Below are 12,777 nucleotides of genomic sequence, written 5' to 3' on the forward strand. Positions count from 1 at the left end.
GTTCCTGAGTCACGTCTCCTCGGTCAGGAGACCTGCTTCCAGACAAGACTGTTGCCCCAAGTGCTGTGAGATCTGTGTGCCTGCCTCTTTCTCCCCAGGCCCTCTTTTCCCCATTGGTACAACGGCAACCTCTAAGGGCCCATGCCCACGTGCTGGGAGTCAGTTCCTCACGTGGCCTGGGGGTTAGCTGGTACTGTTCCTGGGTGCGTGTGTCTCATTCTGCTCGGCCCCAGGGTCAGGTGCAGAAAGCTGTGAGTGGGTTTATTGTCCACCTTGACTTTCCTTACCTGGGCTGGAATGTAGTGGAGAGGGCTGGGTAGGGTGGGGCGGCTTCTGCTACTATAATCCTTAGTGGGTTTCTCCAATCCTGGCTTATTTCCTGTTCCCTTTTCTGGTGGCTGTAACTTCCCCCACCTTTTTACGCTTTTGAAATATTACATTTACTTATATTATTTGTGTGTGTGTGTAGGCACACTTATGTCATGGTGGCAAGTGAGATCAGAGGACAGTGTGCAGGGGTTGATTTCCTCTTTTATCTTCTGGGTCCCAGTGATTGAACTCAGGTTTTCAGGCTTGGCTGCAAGCGACTGGACCCACTGAGGCCATCTTGCCTGGCCCATCGTTCTTTAACAAAATGTTAACAGACTACATTAATGATAATAATGAGTTTCGTTGTGACGTTTCCACGCTTGTGTATAATGCATTTGGTCATATTCACCCCCTGTCTTGTCCCTGTCCTGCTGATCTCTTCTTCTCAACTAGTTCCTTTCCATGCCTTTGTGTGTATGTGTATGTGACCCCGAGTTTCATGAGGAGCATGGGTGAAGAAAATGTCTCCCCTCACCCAGCAGCCATTACCTGCTTGTAGATCCCCCGTGAACACCACCCCTTCTTTGTTCTTTTGACTGAAGGGTCTCTCTCTATTTCCATGAATTTACTCCCTAGCTCAGGCTAGCCTGCATCTGATGGTCCTCCTATCCCTAGCCTGGGATTACAGGCTTGAGCCACTGTGCCTGGCTTCTTCTTTTTTGGTTTTTGTTTTTTGAAACAGGGTCTCAAAACCTGTAGCCCAGGTTGGCCTGGAACTCTAGATCCTCCTGCCTCAGTCTCCCAAGTCCTGGGATCACAGGCATCATCTGCCATGCCAGCTTGGGAGTGACTTGTTTGTTTGTTTTGTTTTTGAGACAGGGGCTCACTGTGTAGCTCTGGCCCACCTGGAACTCACTCTGCAGACCAGGCTGGCCTCAAACTCACAGAGATCCGCCTGCCTCTGCCTCCCAAGTGCTGGGATTAAAGGCGTGCGTCCCCCCATCTCAGCCTAATAATAAAACAATTTAAAAATGGATGTCATTGCTAATTGTGTGTATGTGTCTTTGGGTGGGGTGTGTGCATGAGTGCAGGTGAACCAAGAGGTGTCAGATCTTCCTGGAGTTGGAGTTTCAAGTGGTTGTGACACTCCCCCCCCCCAGTCCCCACCTCACCATCGGTGCCGGGAATTTTATAAATGCCAGTCTTCTGAAAGAGCAGCAAGTGTTCTTAACAGCTGATTGTTCCCACCACCACCCCAAACCAATTTTTATAATCTTATTTATTTCCTGAGACAGAGTCTCTCACTCTGTGGCTTAAGGGGCCTGGAGACCCTGCCTCAGCCTCCCAGTGCTGGGACCACACGCACGGGGTGCCACACCCGGCATGCATTCTTCTTTTCGTCTTCCATCAGTCATGAGTCCCTGTTCTGCAGCATCTGTTCTCTCTCCTAGCCACACAGGTTTCCTGAAAATAAATTTTTATTTATTTTTTCATTCATTCATTCATTCATTCATTCCTTCATTCCTTCCTTCATTCATTCATTTTACTGCTTACACGTTCAGACTTCCTCCCTGCCTTCTTTTGACCTTGCAGTCTATCTTGCGATCCGTAGTCCTCAAGATCACACATAAAGGCTTCTTTTGTTTGCTGTTTTCCGAGTCTGGATTGACTGACAACTGCAGAATGGGAGGTGGTGAACTTGAATCCTGAGTGTGCGGACTTTGGCAAGTCTGTAACCTGCTTGTTCTTTGTTTATTAACACGGAACGCTTCACGAATTTGCGTGCCATCCTTGTACAGGGGCCATGCTAATCTTCTCTGTGTCGGTCCTTTTATTTTTTTTTTTAAGTCTATGTGCTGCCGAGGTGAGCACACCTGTTTGTTCTTGATTCTCATCTGTCAAAATGGTAAGAGCCACAGTCAATGGGGCTAGAGATGTATCTCAGTGGGTAGAGTGCTTGACGAGCATGCCTAGAGCCCTGGGTTTGGTCCCGGGCACTAAATCAAACAGGTATGGTGGTGCCTGTGATCCTAGCACTCAGGAGGTGAAGGCAGGGTGGATCAAGAGTTAGAGGTGACTGATAGCTGCACAATGAGGTTGGAGGTTGGCCTGGGATACATGAATCTTCAGCTACACAGCCAATTGTAGGCCTCCTTGGATTACAGGAGACCCTGTCTCAAGAAACTAACCACCACTATATAAGAAAGGCTGAGGTAGAAGGATTACAGGTTCAAGGCCTTCCTGGAGAATTTGGTGAGCCCCTATTTCAAAATAAAAACTAAAGAGTGGGCTGGAGGAAGGGGTACGGCTCAAATGTAGAACACGTGGCTGGCAAGCATAAGGCCTTGGGTTCAATCCCCGGGGCTGCGAACAAAAATCAATCCCCCAAAGGTTGCTCTTGAGGGGCTGAGGCAGGAAGTTGTGGATCCCAGGTCTGCCTGGGCAACACAAGGTCACAGTGACACCGTGTCCCAAAAGCAAATACTGTCCTCCAAAGGGGGAAAAATAGTCAGCCTTAAAAAGATGTTGGGGCTGCAAGAGGCCCTGGGCTGGATTCCTCACCTTGCAAAGGGAAAGAGACACGTTAGATACCGTATAATTCCTGACCTTGATTTAGACACCTGATAGGCTTTCCTCTTACCACCTCACCCCTGCCACCCCCGCCTCGCCGGGCCAGCCCTTCCCCAGCCCCGCTCGCACCCTCCCTCCCTCCCTCCCTCCCCGCCGGCGGCGCGCTGCACCACGCTGAGTCAGGCTGCGCCCAGCTGGGGCGGGGCCCGCGCCTGCGCGCTGGCGTCTGCGGCGGGGTTGAGGGATAGATTTATATCCGCCCGGATCAGCTGACGCTCCGCATTGCAGCCTGCGGAGTGCAGCGGCGCCATGTACGCTCTCGCCCTCTTCGCCAGCCTTCTGGTCACCGGTGAGCTTCGAGGGTACCCGGTCTTGGTGGAGAGGGACGCTGCGGTGTCTCTCCTGGACCCCGGTTGCAGGGCAGCCCGGCCAACACAGGCCTCGCTCTCTGCTCGCTTCCCGGGGCGCCCTTGGAGAGGCTGCGTAGTGCGCAGGCGCAGGCCCGGGCCCCGCGTCTGAGGGCGCTTGTTCCCGACTCCCTAAAATTCGAGTCGGGACAATCGGGCGGATGGGGGAGGCGGCGTGTCCCCTTGTGTGTGTGTGTGCGCAGGCTTTTGCCCAAGGCCTTGCGGGCGGCCGCGCTTCTCCCTGGGGCGGGGGTGGGGGAGGGTGGGAATGGGGTGACCCCTCCCGCCGCCTTGTTGTCCCTGCCCTGGCGCATGTGATCGACATGGCCTGAAGCTCCATCCTGCAGGCCAGGTTGCCTGGTGACCTCTGCCTCAGACTACACGGGTATGGGAGTTGCAGGAAGAGCCTGTGTGTCTGCCGGGGGTGATCTTGGTATGTGTGTGAACTCCGGAGCGTAGTAGGTCTTGGAGGGGCTTTTGTGGTCCCCATTGCACCGAACCTCTTATGTTTCCTATTTGGTCTGGCAGAAGCCTTTGGCCGGTCTTTATTATGTAGCCGATGTGAGGGCAGGGCACAGAAGTTGTGTTTCTAAAATGGTACCGGTGATTTTGTTAAAAGCACTGCCGGTTACCAAGGCAGCGCCAGGGCACCCACTGCGTCCGTCACCTCGATTCTAGGAGAGGCCACCTGGTTTTGCCGTGGCGGATCATTCCCCATAAGTCTTGCCTTACCTAGCCTCATTTCAATCATCACGTCGCACAGACAGGTGTGAATTGAGATTTCAATCCCCACAGAGGGGCTTCTCTCAAGTCGGTCTTTTCAGGTCATAACCCACCAAAGGAAGTAAACATCTATAGCTTCAGGGTCTGTTTACTTGTAACGACTCAGTGGAGGAGGGGCCTCTCTCTAAGACAGGGTCTGGCTAAGTAAGTACCTCAAAGTGGCCTTAACCTTTTTTGGGGATGACAGTGTCCTATATAGCCCAGGCTGACCTTGGACTTGCTATGCAGCTGAGAAAGACCTTGAACTCCTGATCCCCCAGCCTCCACCTAAGTGGGGGGAATTACTTGTGCTTAAAAGAAAAAAAAATTGATCAACTTAGGGTAGGTAGCAAACACCTGTGATCTCAGCATTTGGACCGCTGAGATAGGATCTTGAATTTGAGGCTAGCCTGGGCTATGTAGGAAGTTCAAGGCTAGCCTCCGCTATATATTGAGATAGTGTTGCAAGAAAAATGCAAATGACCCTGTTGGCCTTGAGTCATGCCATCCCTCGTGAGTTCTGATTCACCCACACCTCAAAACAGACTTCTTTTTTCACTTTCTGTAGTGTGGGGCATTGTGAACTTGGACCCTAACACATGGTGGGTGAGCACCCTCCTACCAAGTCACACTACAGCCCTTAATTGTTTCTGTGGAAAAATAAAATCTGCATATGCAGTTCTTCTGACCAGAGTCTGGTTAAATGGGCCTCTCTTCACTGAGCACTTTGGTAGGTAGGAGGGTCCTATGATGGCCTTGGTCTAATTCCAGGCCCATACCGTAGCCAAGGTCACACTGATAACTGGAAGAATGCTACCTTGTTTTGACGACTCCACCACTGAGAGCCTGTGACTGTAGCCCACGTGTGCTCCCTGAGGCTCTTAGGGCCTTGTGGGTTCAGTGTGGCACTACTTTCAGGGTGCCACTCAGACTCTGGAGCCATTTCATGGCTTGTGTTTTAATGCCGTCCTGGGTGCTTAGCATATTCCAGGTCCTGTCCTATCTTCACAAAGGCCTGGGGGGTACAGATGTTTGTTTTGGGCTCCTCTTCACCCATCCAGTCTTCCTGCCTTTCCCTCCTAGTCAGAAAGTAAAGACATGCTAAAAGAATAAAAAGCCAGTTTAACCTCTTCGTAGGGAATGAGGACAGGTGCCCAGCCTCGGAAGTCGTCGGCTGTTGACTGGGGTGGGGTGGGGTGGTGGTGTCTCAGGATGCTCACTCTTGGCTCATGTTCCGTTGGCAGGGCTGTCCAAATGCCACAGCACAGGTGGTGAGTGCTTGATGTTAGACCTGGCCTCAGCTCCTTGTACAGCCCCACATGGTAGAGGCAGAGAGAGCCCTGACTCCTGGCTGGCTTTCCTTTGATCTCCAGAACACAGGTGCATGAGAGAGAGAGAGAGAGAGAGAGAGAGCGCGAGCGCACACACACATACACACACACACACACACACAATTTAAAAAATTATATTAAAAAATTAAAAAACAAAACAAAACAAAAAACTCTGTGCTGGGTGTAATTTCTGTGCATTCGATTTCCAAAATGGTGACATGGTGGCAGGCTAAGCCTACCCAGCACAGGGCATCCTTAGCTGCCTGCAGTGGCAGCCCCCTGACACCCCCCCCACCCCCCAACCCCCACCCCCCCACCCCCCAGTATTCATGCTGTGTCTGGGCCTGCCTGCCGGAAACAGCTTTGCTCACCTTGGCTCCAGGGAATCTCAGTGTCAGGATGTGCAGTTGAGGGGCCGCTCCGGTGGGAACAAGTGGGTCAGGGTTGGTGAGCTGAGCACAGAGAGGTGGCGGAGGTGCCCGCATGGGGCAGATGGCCTCACTCAAGCTGAGACGCCATTACAGCTGTCCCTTGGGTCACTTGGGCTGTGGCTAACCCCTTAGTGTCTGTACACATGGAGGCAGCGCGTCGTAGCCTAGCCTGCTTGAGTTAGGAACAGCAACAGGAACCCCCAGTTTCACCTGCTGATGGTGCCGAGAAAATCCTGTTTAGCAAAAGGTAGCTTTTTTTTTTTTAAAGACAGGTTTCTGCTTGTAGCCTAGGCAGGCTGGCCTCTAACTTACTTTGTAGCGCAGGCTGACCTTGAACATCATCCTCCCATTTCACATACTGGAGTGCTGGCTGGGATTACAGGTGTGAACCACCATACCATGCCTAGCTTCTGTCAGTTCTGTTTTTTGGTGTGTGTGTGTGCGCGCGGCGTGGGGTATGCATGCCTCTCAAAGGCCAGAGAAGGCTGGCTAACAGGCATACTTCATCAGACTTCTCTTTATTCCCTTGAGTCCAGGTCTCCCTGAACTAGAGAGGTCACCTGGCACCTAACAAGTGCCAGCCATCCTTGTGTGTCTGCCCCGACAGTGACAGCGTTAGGTGAGGGTGTGTGGCCAGGCCACTCCCAGTTCATGTGGGTGTGGGGCTCTGAACTCAGGCCCTGGGGCTTGGGCAGCAAAACTCCTGAGCCACCTCCCCAGCCTGTCTTGTCAGGTTCTTGATATATATATTTGACAGGTTGTTCTGAAGTGTGTTGGATTTGAGTTGGAGGGAATCGTCTAGCGCAGGGAAGGAGAACTTAGCCTGTATTTTTTTCTTTCACTCAAGGGCCGAGCACCCTAGACTCTGAACTCTATGCCTCCATTTTCTTGTGAGACACTGGAATTCCAGGCTACTGGCAGTGTCTGAAATGGACAGGAAGAGGAAGGGCAGGTTGTTGCTCTACCTAATGAGAATGCCTGGGAAGTCCCCAAGGCCCAGGCCTGCTGCTTGGATAATGGCTGGCTGTTCTTTGATGCGGGCTATTGACAAGCGTTCCAGAGTATTGGCTTCTAGGCTTTTAACTAGGCCTGTTCTCCCGCTGGCCACCAGGCAGGAAGTTACTGATTCAATATCTGCCCCCAGCCCCCATTGGGGATTGAACTCAGGGCTTCTTCTCATGGGCTAGGTATTCTGGATTTGCAAGAGCCCTGAATGCATTGACCTGCTTGCTTGTTTTTATTCTTGGTACTGGGGACTGAGTTCAGGACTTTGTGTAAGTTAAGCACCTGCTCTTCCATTGAGTCACACCTCCAGCTCAATTTTTTTTTTAAAGATTTATTTATTTTATGTGCATGGGTGTTTTGCCTGCATGCAAGTTGTGTGAGGGTGTGTGTGTGTGAGGGTGTCAGATCCCCTGGAACTGGAGTTATAGTTATTTATCTATCTATTTTTTTGAGGTGGGGTCTCACTATTGTCCTGGCACTCACAATGTAGATCAGGCTGGTCTTGAACTCACAGAGATCCATCTCTGCATCCAGAGTGCTGGGACTGAAGGTGTTATACTACCATGTCCAGCTCAGGGTTGGCCTTAAACTCAGATCCCCTTTTCGATCTTGATTGCTCTGCCTCCCCAGTCCTGAGGTTATGGGTGTGTACCTTTGTAGCAAGAATCTTAAAAGTTCTTATTAATAAAAACAAACCCAGGACCAGGTATTGAGGTGAACACTGGAAGATCAGAGAAGCAGAACAAGCCACAGCTTCCTCATCTCACCAGTTCCTCAGCTGATCCTGTTTCATCAGACTGGAAACCTGAGTCCTCATCCAGAATGAATCTCAGCTGAACTGCTGCTCCAAAGCCTGAAAGCTTAACTAGCCAAATGCTGCTAGTTTCTGGTCTTCACGCCTTATATATCTTTCTGCATCACTCCCTGGGATTAAAGGCTCACTTCTTGGGATTAAAGGTGTGAGTCACCGTGCCTGGCTGTTTCCAATGTGGCCTTGAACTCACAGAGATCCAGAGGGATTTCTGCCTCTGGAATGCTAGGATTAAAGGCGTGAATGCCACCATTTTCTAGTCTCTGTATCTAGTGGCTGTTCTGTTCTTTGATCCCAGAGAAGTTTATTAGGGTGCACAATATTTTGGGGAACACAATACCACCGCATACCTTATCGCTGTGCCTCATTTCAGATTACAGTTTTATTGATTTATTTGGTGGTGGTACCGCTCATTGAAGCCAGGACCTTGTGAGTGCTAGGCAAGCACTTTACTAGTGAGCTAGATCCCCAGCTGCTCCGCACTTAAAAAGGTGGGCACAGCAGGGCGCAGTTCCATGAGCCTTTAATCCCAGCACTCGGGAGGCAGAGACAGTTGAATCTCTGAGTTCAAGGCCAGCCTGGTCTGTGTAGAGTTCCAGGACAGCCAGGGCTGCATGGTCAGACCCTTTAATCTCATCACTCGGAAGCAGGGGGCAGAGCTCTTGTGCGTTTGAGTCCATCCTGATCTACATTGTGAAACTGTCTCAGAACAAAATCAACAGTGGTCAAGCACAGTGGGTGGGTGTGGGGACTGGCTATTGTAAAAGCACTAGCTACTCCCCCCCCCCCCCCCCCAGACAGGGTTTCTCTGTGTAGCTTTTGGTGCCTGTCCTGGATCTCACTCTGTAGATCAAGCTGGCCTCGAAATTACAGAGATCCACCTGCCTCTGCCTCCCGAGTGCTGGGATTAAAGGTGTGCGTCATCACCTCCTGCCCTAGTTACTTTATTTATTATTCATTGTTTTTTTCCAAATCCAGTGAGGTTTCAGAATATAATCCTTTGGAGTCAAGGTTTTTGAGACGGGGTTTTGCTGGTCTTGGCTAGCCTGGGATTTGTTACGAAATCCCAAGTGGGGATTAGACACGTGTGCAGAGCCACGGCTAGCTTCGGGTTCAGTAGTCAGTAGTCCAGGCTGGGTATGGAGCAGAGTGCTATCTCATTGCCAACTTGGTGTGGCCTTAGGCCAGGGACTTGATCTCCTGATTTCTTCATAGGCCACATGGCATTCATTGTTACTACCCTCTTCCTGCATTGCCCTGAGAGTTTGCCTGGTGAAGTTCTGTTGGCTGCTCCACACTGAGAAGCACGTTATCCGGTTCTCCCTATTGTCCCGCCAGCATCGTGACCCTCCTCTGCCCTTGGCTTGGCGATTGCCGTGGCGTCTTTCATTTCAAGGGATGCTGTAGATTAGCAACAAATTTAAATAACTTATTAAAATGTGTGTGCTTGGCGTAATTATGGAGTTAGGAAAACCATTAGTAGGGTAGCTGGCCAGCAACTAGGAGGTAGCTGAACCAGGTTAGGCTACCAGGCCAGCCTTTAATGGCCTCGGTGGATCCCAACTGCTTTCAGGTATCTAAACTCTTGGGTCTAAACCGTTGTCAGGGACTGTGGATTCTGGGGTGAGTCTGTTCAAGTCCCGAGCCTGGCTTCCCCGTGCATAAAGTCGGTGAGCTGTTGGGATTGAGTAATAATGGAAGCATCCAGAAAGCAGGTTTAAGAGCCAGCCAAGAACAATAGCCTCCTCACTGCCTCACTCAGTTATACGATGCCCTTTCTCCCTCTTTCCAGAACCTCACACACTGAACTGTACCCACAGACCCATCATTTATTCCTTTTTTCCTTCTTTAACCGCAGTGGTCGTATGCAGGCTGTTTGTGCTTCTTGTGGTCTCTTTAGACGTGCAGAGAAGTGGAAGGGGAGGTACAGGGGACCCCACGTATTTGTTCAGTGACCCGCTGGTCTCCTCTGCCACGGACTGGGTGCTAACCAGACACAGAAGCGGAACCCCTGCCCTGTGCGGTGTGATCATGTGGATCTCATTCATGGGACAGCATCTCACACTCAGCCCTGGCTGCCTTGTAAACTCACTATGTTGCCCAGATTGGTCTGGAAGTATTGGTGATCCTCCTGCCTCAGCAGGGGTGAGTCACTTCTGCTCTCCAGTGCTTTTACAAACCAGTTAACACTGGCAGTTGTAGCCAGCTCCCGAAACCCTTCACCTAGCTTGCTTTACCAATTGTGTGCACTATTTTGTGTTTGCAATAAATAAGCAACAGGAATTTATGTCTCATACATCGTTTGCTTCTCCCCAGAGAGGGATCTCTTCCTGGTTTGCAGTTTGCTTTGTCATTACAGGGTAGGCAGGCAGGGGAAGACACCAACTTACTGACCAGACTGCACACTGGACAGATTTTTACCAAGTTCCCCAGGAGTCTCATTTCCTCTTCTATTATTCCTGTCTAGTTGTCATGCCCCCTAGCTGTTTAAAGTGGTTAGGGGGTGGGGGTGGGGGGCTGGTAAGATGGCCCAGCATGTAAAGGTCCTTGCCTCCAGGATTGGAGTCTGATCCCTGGGACTCACGTGGTGGACGGAGCGAACTGACTTGCAGGTTGTCTGGCCTACACTCGTATGTGTGTGCAGGCAGAGTAAGTTAAATAAATTTTTTTAAGTGTACGTGACCTTGTGGGTCTTCCCTGGAACACCTTCCCCCCGAAAATACCCTCCCTCTGTTCCTTCAAGTACATCTTCCCCCAAAAATACCCCTCCCTCTGTTCTGTCAAGTCTGCTCAGATGTGGCCTTAGAGTTCCCACTGCTGACTGGAATTAGTCCTCACTTATCCCACCCCGACGCTGCCACAGCTTTGTGTACCTTTGAGCATTAGTGTGAAGCTACTCACCGTTTCTGCAGATTACACAGCAGTGCTGGGCATTGTCAGGTGCCGGTGTGGATGGTGACTGAGGGCAGTGTGCATGAAACCGAATGCCAACAGTGCCAAAGGGGACCGGGACTTGGCTCAGCGGGTACAGGCGCTTGCCACCAAGCCTGGACTACCTAGGTCCTGTCCCTGGGACTCGCATGGTGGAAGGAAGAGAATTGGTGGGTCGTCCTTTGGCTTCTCCACGCATGCTGTGGTGAGGATTTGTGCATGCACATATAAACATATAAATGTCATTAGGGACTGGAGAGATGGCTCAGTGGTTAAGAGCCATCTTACGCTCAGTGGTTAAGAGCACTGGCCGCTCTCGGAGAAGACCTGAATTCGATTCCCAGTCCCTCCATGGCAGCTCACCACTGGTTGTAGCCCCAATTCCTGGGAACCGGGTACCCTTTTTTGGCCTTCACTGGCGCTTTACTCACACATACGTGTAAGTAAAATAAATCTTTAAAACATGTAATTAAAAGGTAGTATTACATCTCCTTAGCTTTTTCAGTGCTCACAGAGTAGACTGAGACAGGGTCTTCTCCTGTAGTTATGGGTGGCCTCAAACTAATGGCAGCCCTCCTCCTCCTCCAGCTTTTCTCCTGTTGGAATTACAGCCGTTTGCCACCATACCTGGTTTGTCTGCTTCTCTCTCTCTGGTCTCTCCTGCTAGTTGTGCTGCTAAGCCGTCGGTCTCCTGATGAGCTACATTCCTAGCGCGCTCGCGCTCTCTCTCTCTCTCTCTCTCTCTCTCTCTCTCTCTCTCTCTCGTTGTTGCTGTTTTTTGTTTTTTTTGGAGACAGGGTTTCTCTGTGCAATTTTGGTGCCTGTCCTGGATCTCATTCTGTAGCCCAGGCTGGCCTCGAACTCACAGAGATCCGCCTGGCTCTGCCTCCGGAGGGCTGGGATTAAAGGCATGCGCCACCACCGCCCGGCCCCCAGCTCTCTTATTTTGAGACAGAGTCTTAATAAGTGTCGTGGGCTGGCTTTGAACTCCTAGTCCTGTAACTTCGCACGCCTTGATTTGTGACCTTCTTGCCTCAGCCTCCTGAATAGCTGGGATTGCAGGCCGGCATCCTCATGTTGGGTGCATCCAATCTTTATCAGGATTAAATGAATCATTTTATGTTCTGATGTTAGCTTTAAGAGATTGTGTCTGGGAGTTGACAAATCCAGTGTGACTCTTTGGGCTCTGGTGAAATACTGGCTTTCACAGTAGTTTGTGGTAGGGCTGGAGGGACACCCCCTCCAATGCCTGTGGGAGATGATTTTTTTCCGTAGGTTGTAGGACCCAGGAAGCGAGGTGAATCTGAAAAGGGAACCAGCTGTAATTTGGGGAAGTGGTTTGGTTCCCCACACTTTCAGAGCTTGGCGGTTCTCTCTAGTTCTCAGGGTTTGATTTGAGTGGGCAGTGCAGGGAGACCCTCTGTGGGCAGACTGCAGGGCTGTACGAGACTGTCACCACGCCACCTGTCTGTCATTGTGCACGCTAATAACGGGAAAACTAGTGACAAAGCCCAGGAAGGAGACAAGTTTTTCCCTTGGGACGGACTCGTGCAGAAGTCACTGCAGACTCCAGAGAGCTTTCGCTCCTGTGGATTGTTGGGGTGAGTGTGAGTGTGTGCGTGTGCGCGACTGGGTGTGTCTCTGGGCATAGAACCCAGGGCTTGTGCACGCTAGGCCAGTGCTTAACCACTGGGCCCCGCGCTCTTCCTCCCCAGACCTCTCGACACCTGGCTGGTGTTGTTTTAGCATACAGCTGCCTCTGTTTGGTCTGCTGGGTCACATGTAAGGTACTTCTGGAAAGAAGAATTGATGTGAGAAGCTTGCAGTACGCCTTAGACTGCACCTTCAATAGCAGATGGGCATGGGCTGCAGCCAGAATAGCCAGCCCCTTCCCGAGGTAGCTTTCTACTCAAGGCAAGTTGACTTAGACCTCATGAGGGCAGTGGGAGAGCTGAGCAGCCAGCCTGAATGAATGCTGGGCCGTTCTAGCCGCCCGCCTCAATTGGAGTCACCAGAGCAGGGTTGACGTGTTAGGTTTCCATCAAAGGGAGCTAGTGACTTGGTAGGCTGCGGCACGCTTGTGTCTGAGACCTTCGCTCTGAGCAGCTACACACGTCAAGTTCAGATCAGCATTTTCCCATTGGGTAGAGTGTGCCTGGTCAGTCATCTCCAGTGATGCCAGTTGCCAGGGCTGCATGGCTCGGTGTGCAGGTCCATGC

The 12,777-nt window shown here is 51.2% G+C and overlaps 1 protein-coding gene and 1 pseudogene across 5 annotated transcripts in view; one reads left to right on the plus strand and one right to left on the minus strand.

Moving 5' to 3' along the window:
* Positions 1-2,063: 2,063 nt before the first annotated feature.
* Positions 2,064-2,156, minus strand: LOC114704772 (annotated as a pseudogene).
* Positions 2,157-3,103: 947 nt separating this feature from the next.
* The window catches only part of LOC114704736 (prosaposin), a 29,977-nt gene continuing 20,303 nt past the window's right edge, over positions 3,104-12,777 (plus strand). For 3 of the 5 annotated variants that reach the window (XM_028886151.2, XM_028886152.2, XM_028886154.2), the window contains exon 1: positions 3,106-3,229. In XM_028886151.2, the coding sequence (XP_028741984.1) occupies positions 3,190-3,229 (40 nt within the window). In that variant the 5' untranslated portion in view covers positions 3,106-3,189. Of the gene's footprint in view, positions 3,230-12,777 lie in introns of all 5 variants that reach the window. The other 2 variants (XM_028886153.2, XM_028886155.2) reach the window with 2 other exon arrangements.

This window comes from Peromyscus leucopus, chromosome 16_21, assembly GCF_004664715.2.
Source record: "Peromyscus leucopus breed LL Stock chromosome 16_21, UCI_PerLeu_2.1, whole genome shotgun sequence".
In the NCBI taxonomy this organism is placed as follows: Eukaryota; Metazoa; Chordata; class Mammalia; order Rodentia; family Cricetidae; genus Peromyscus; species Peromyscus leucopus.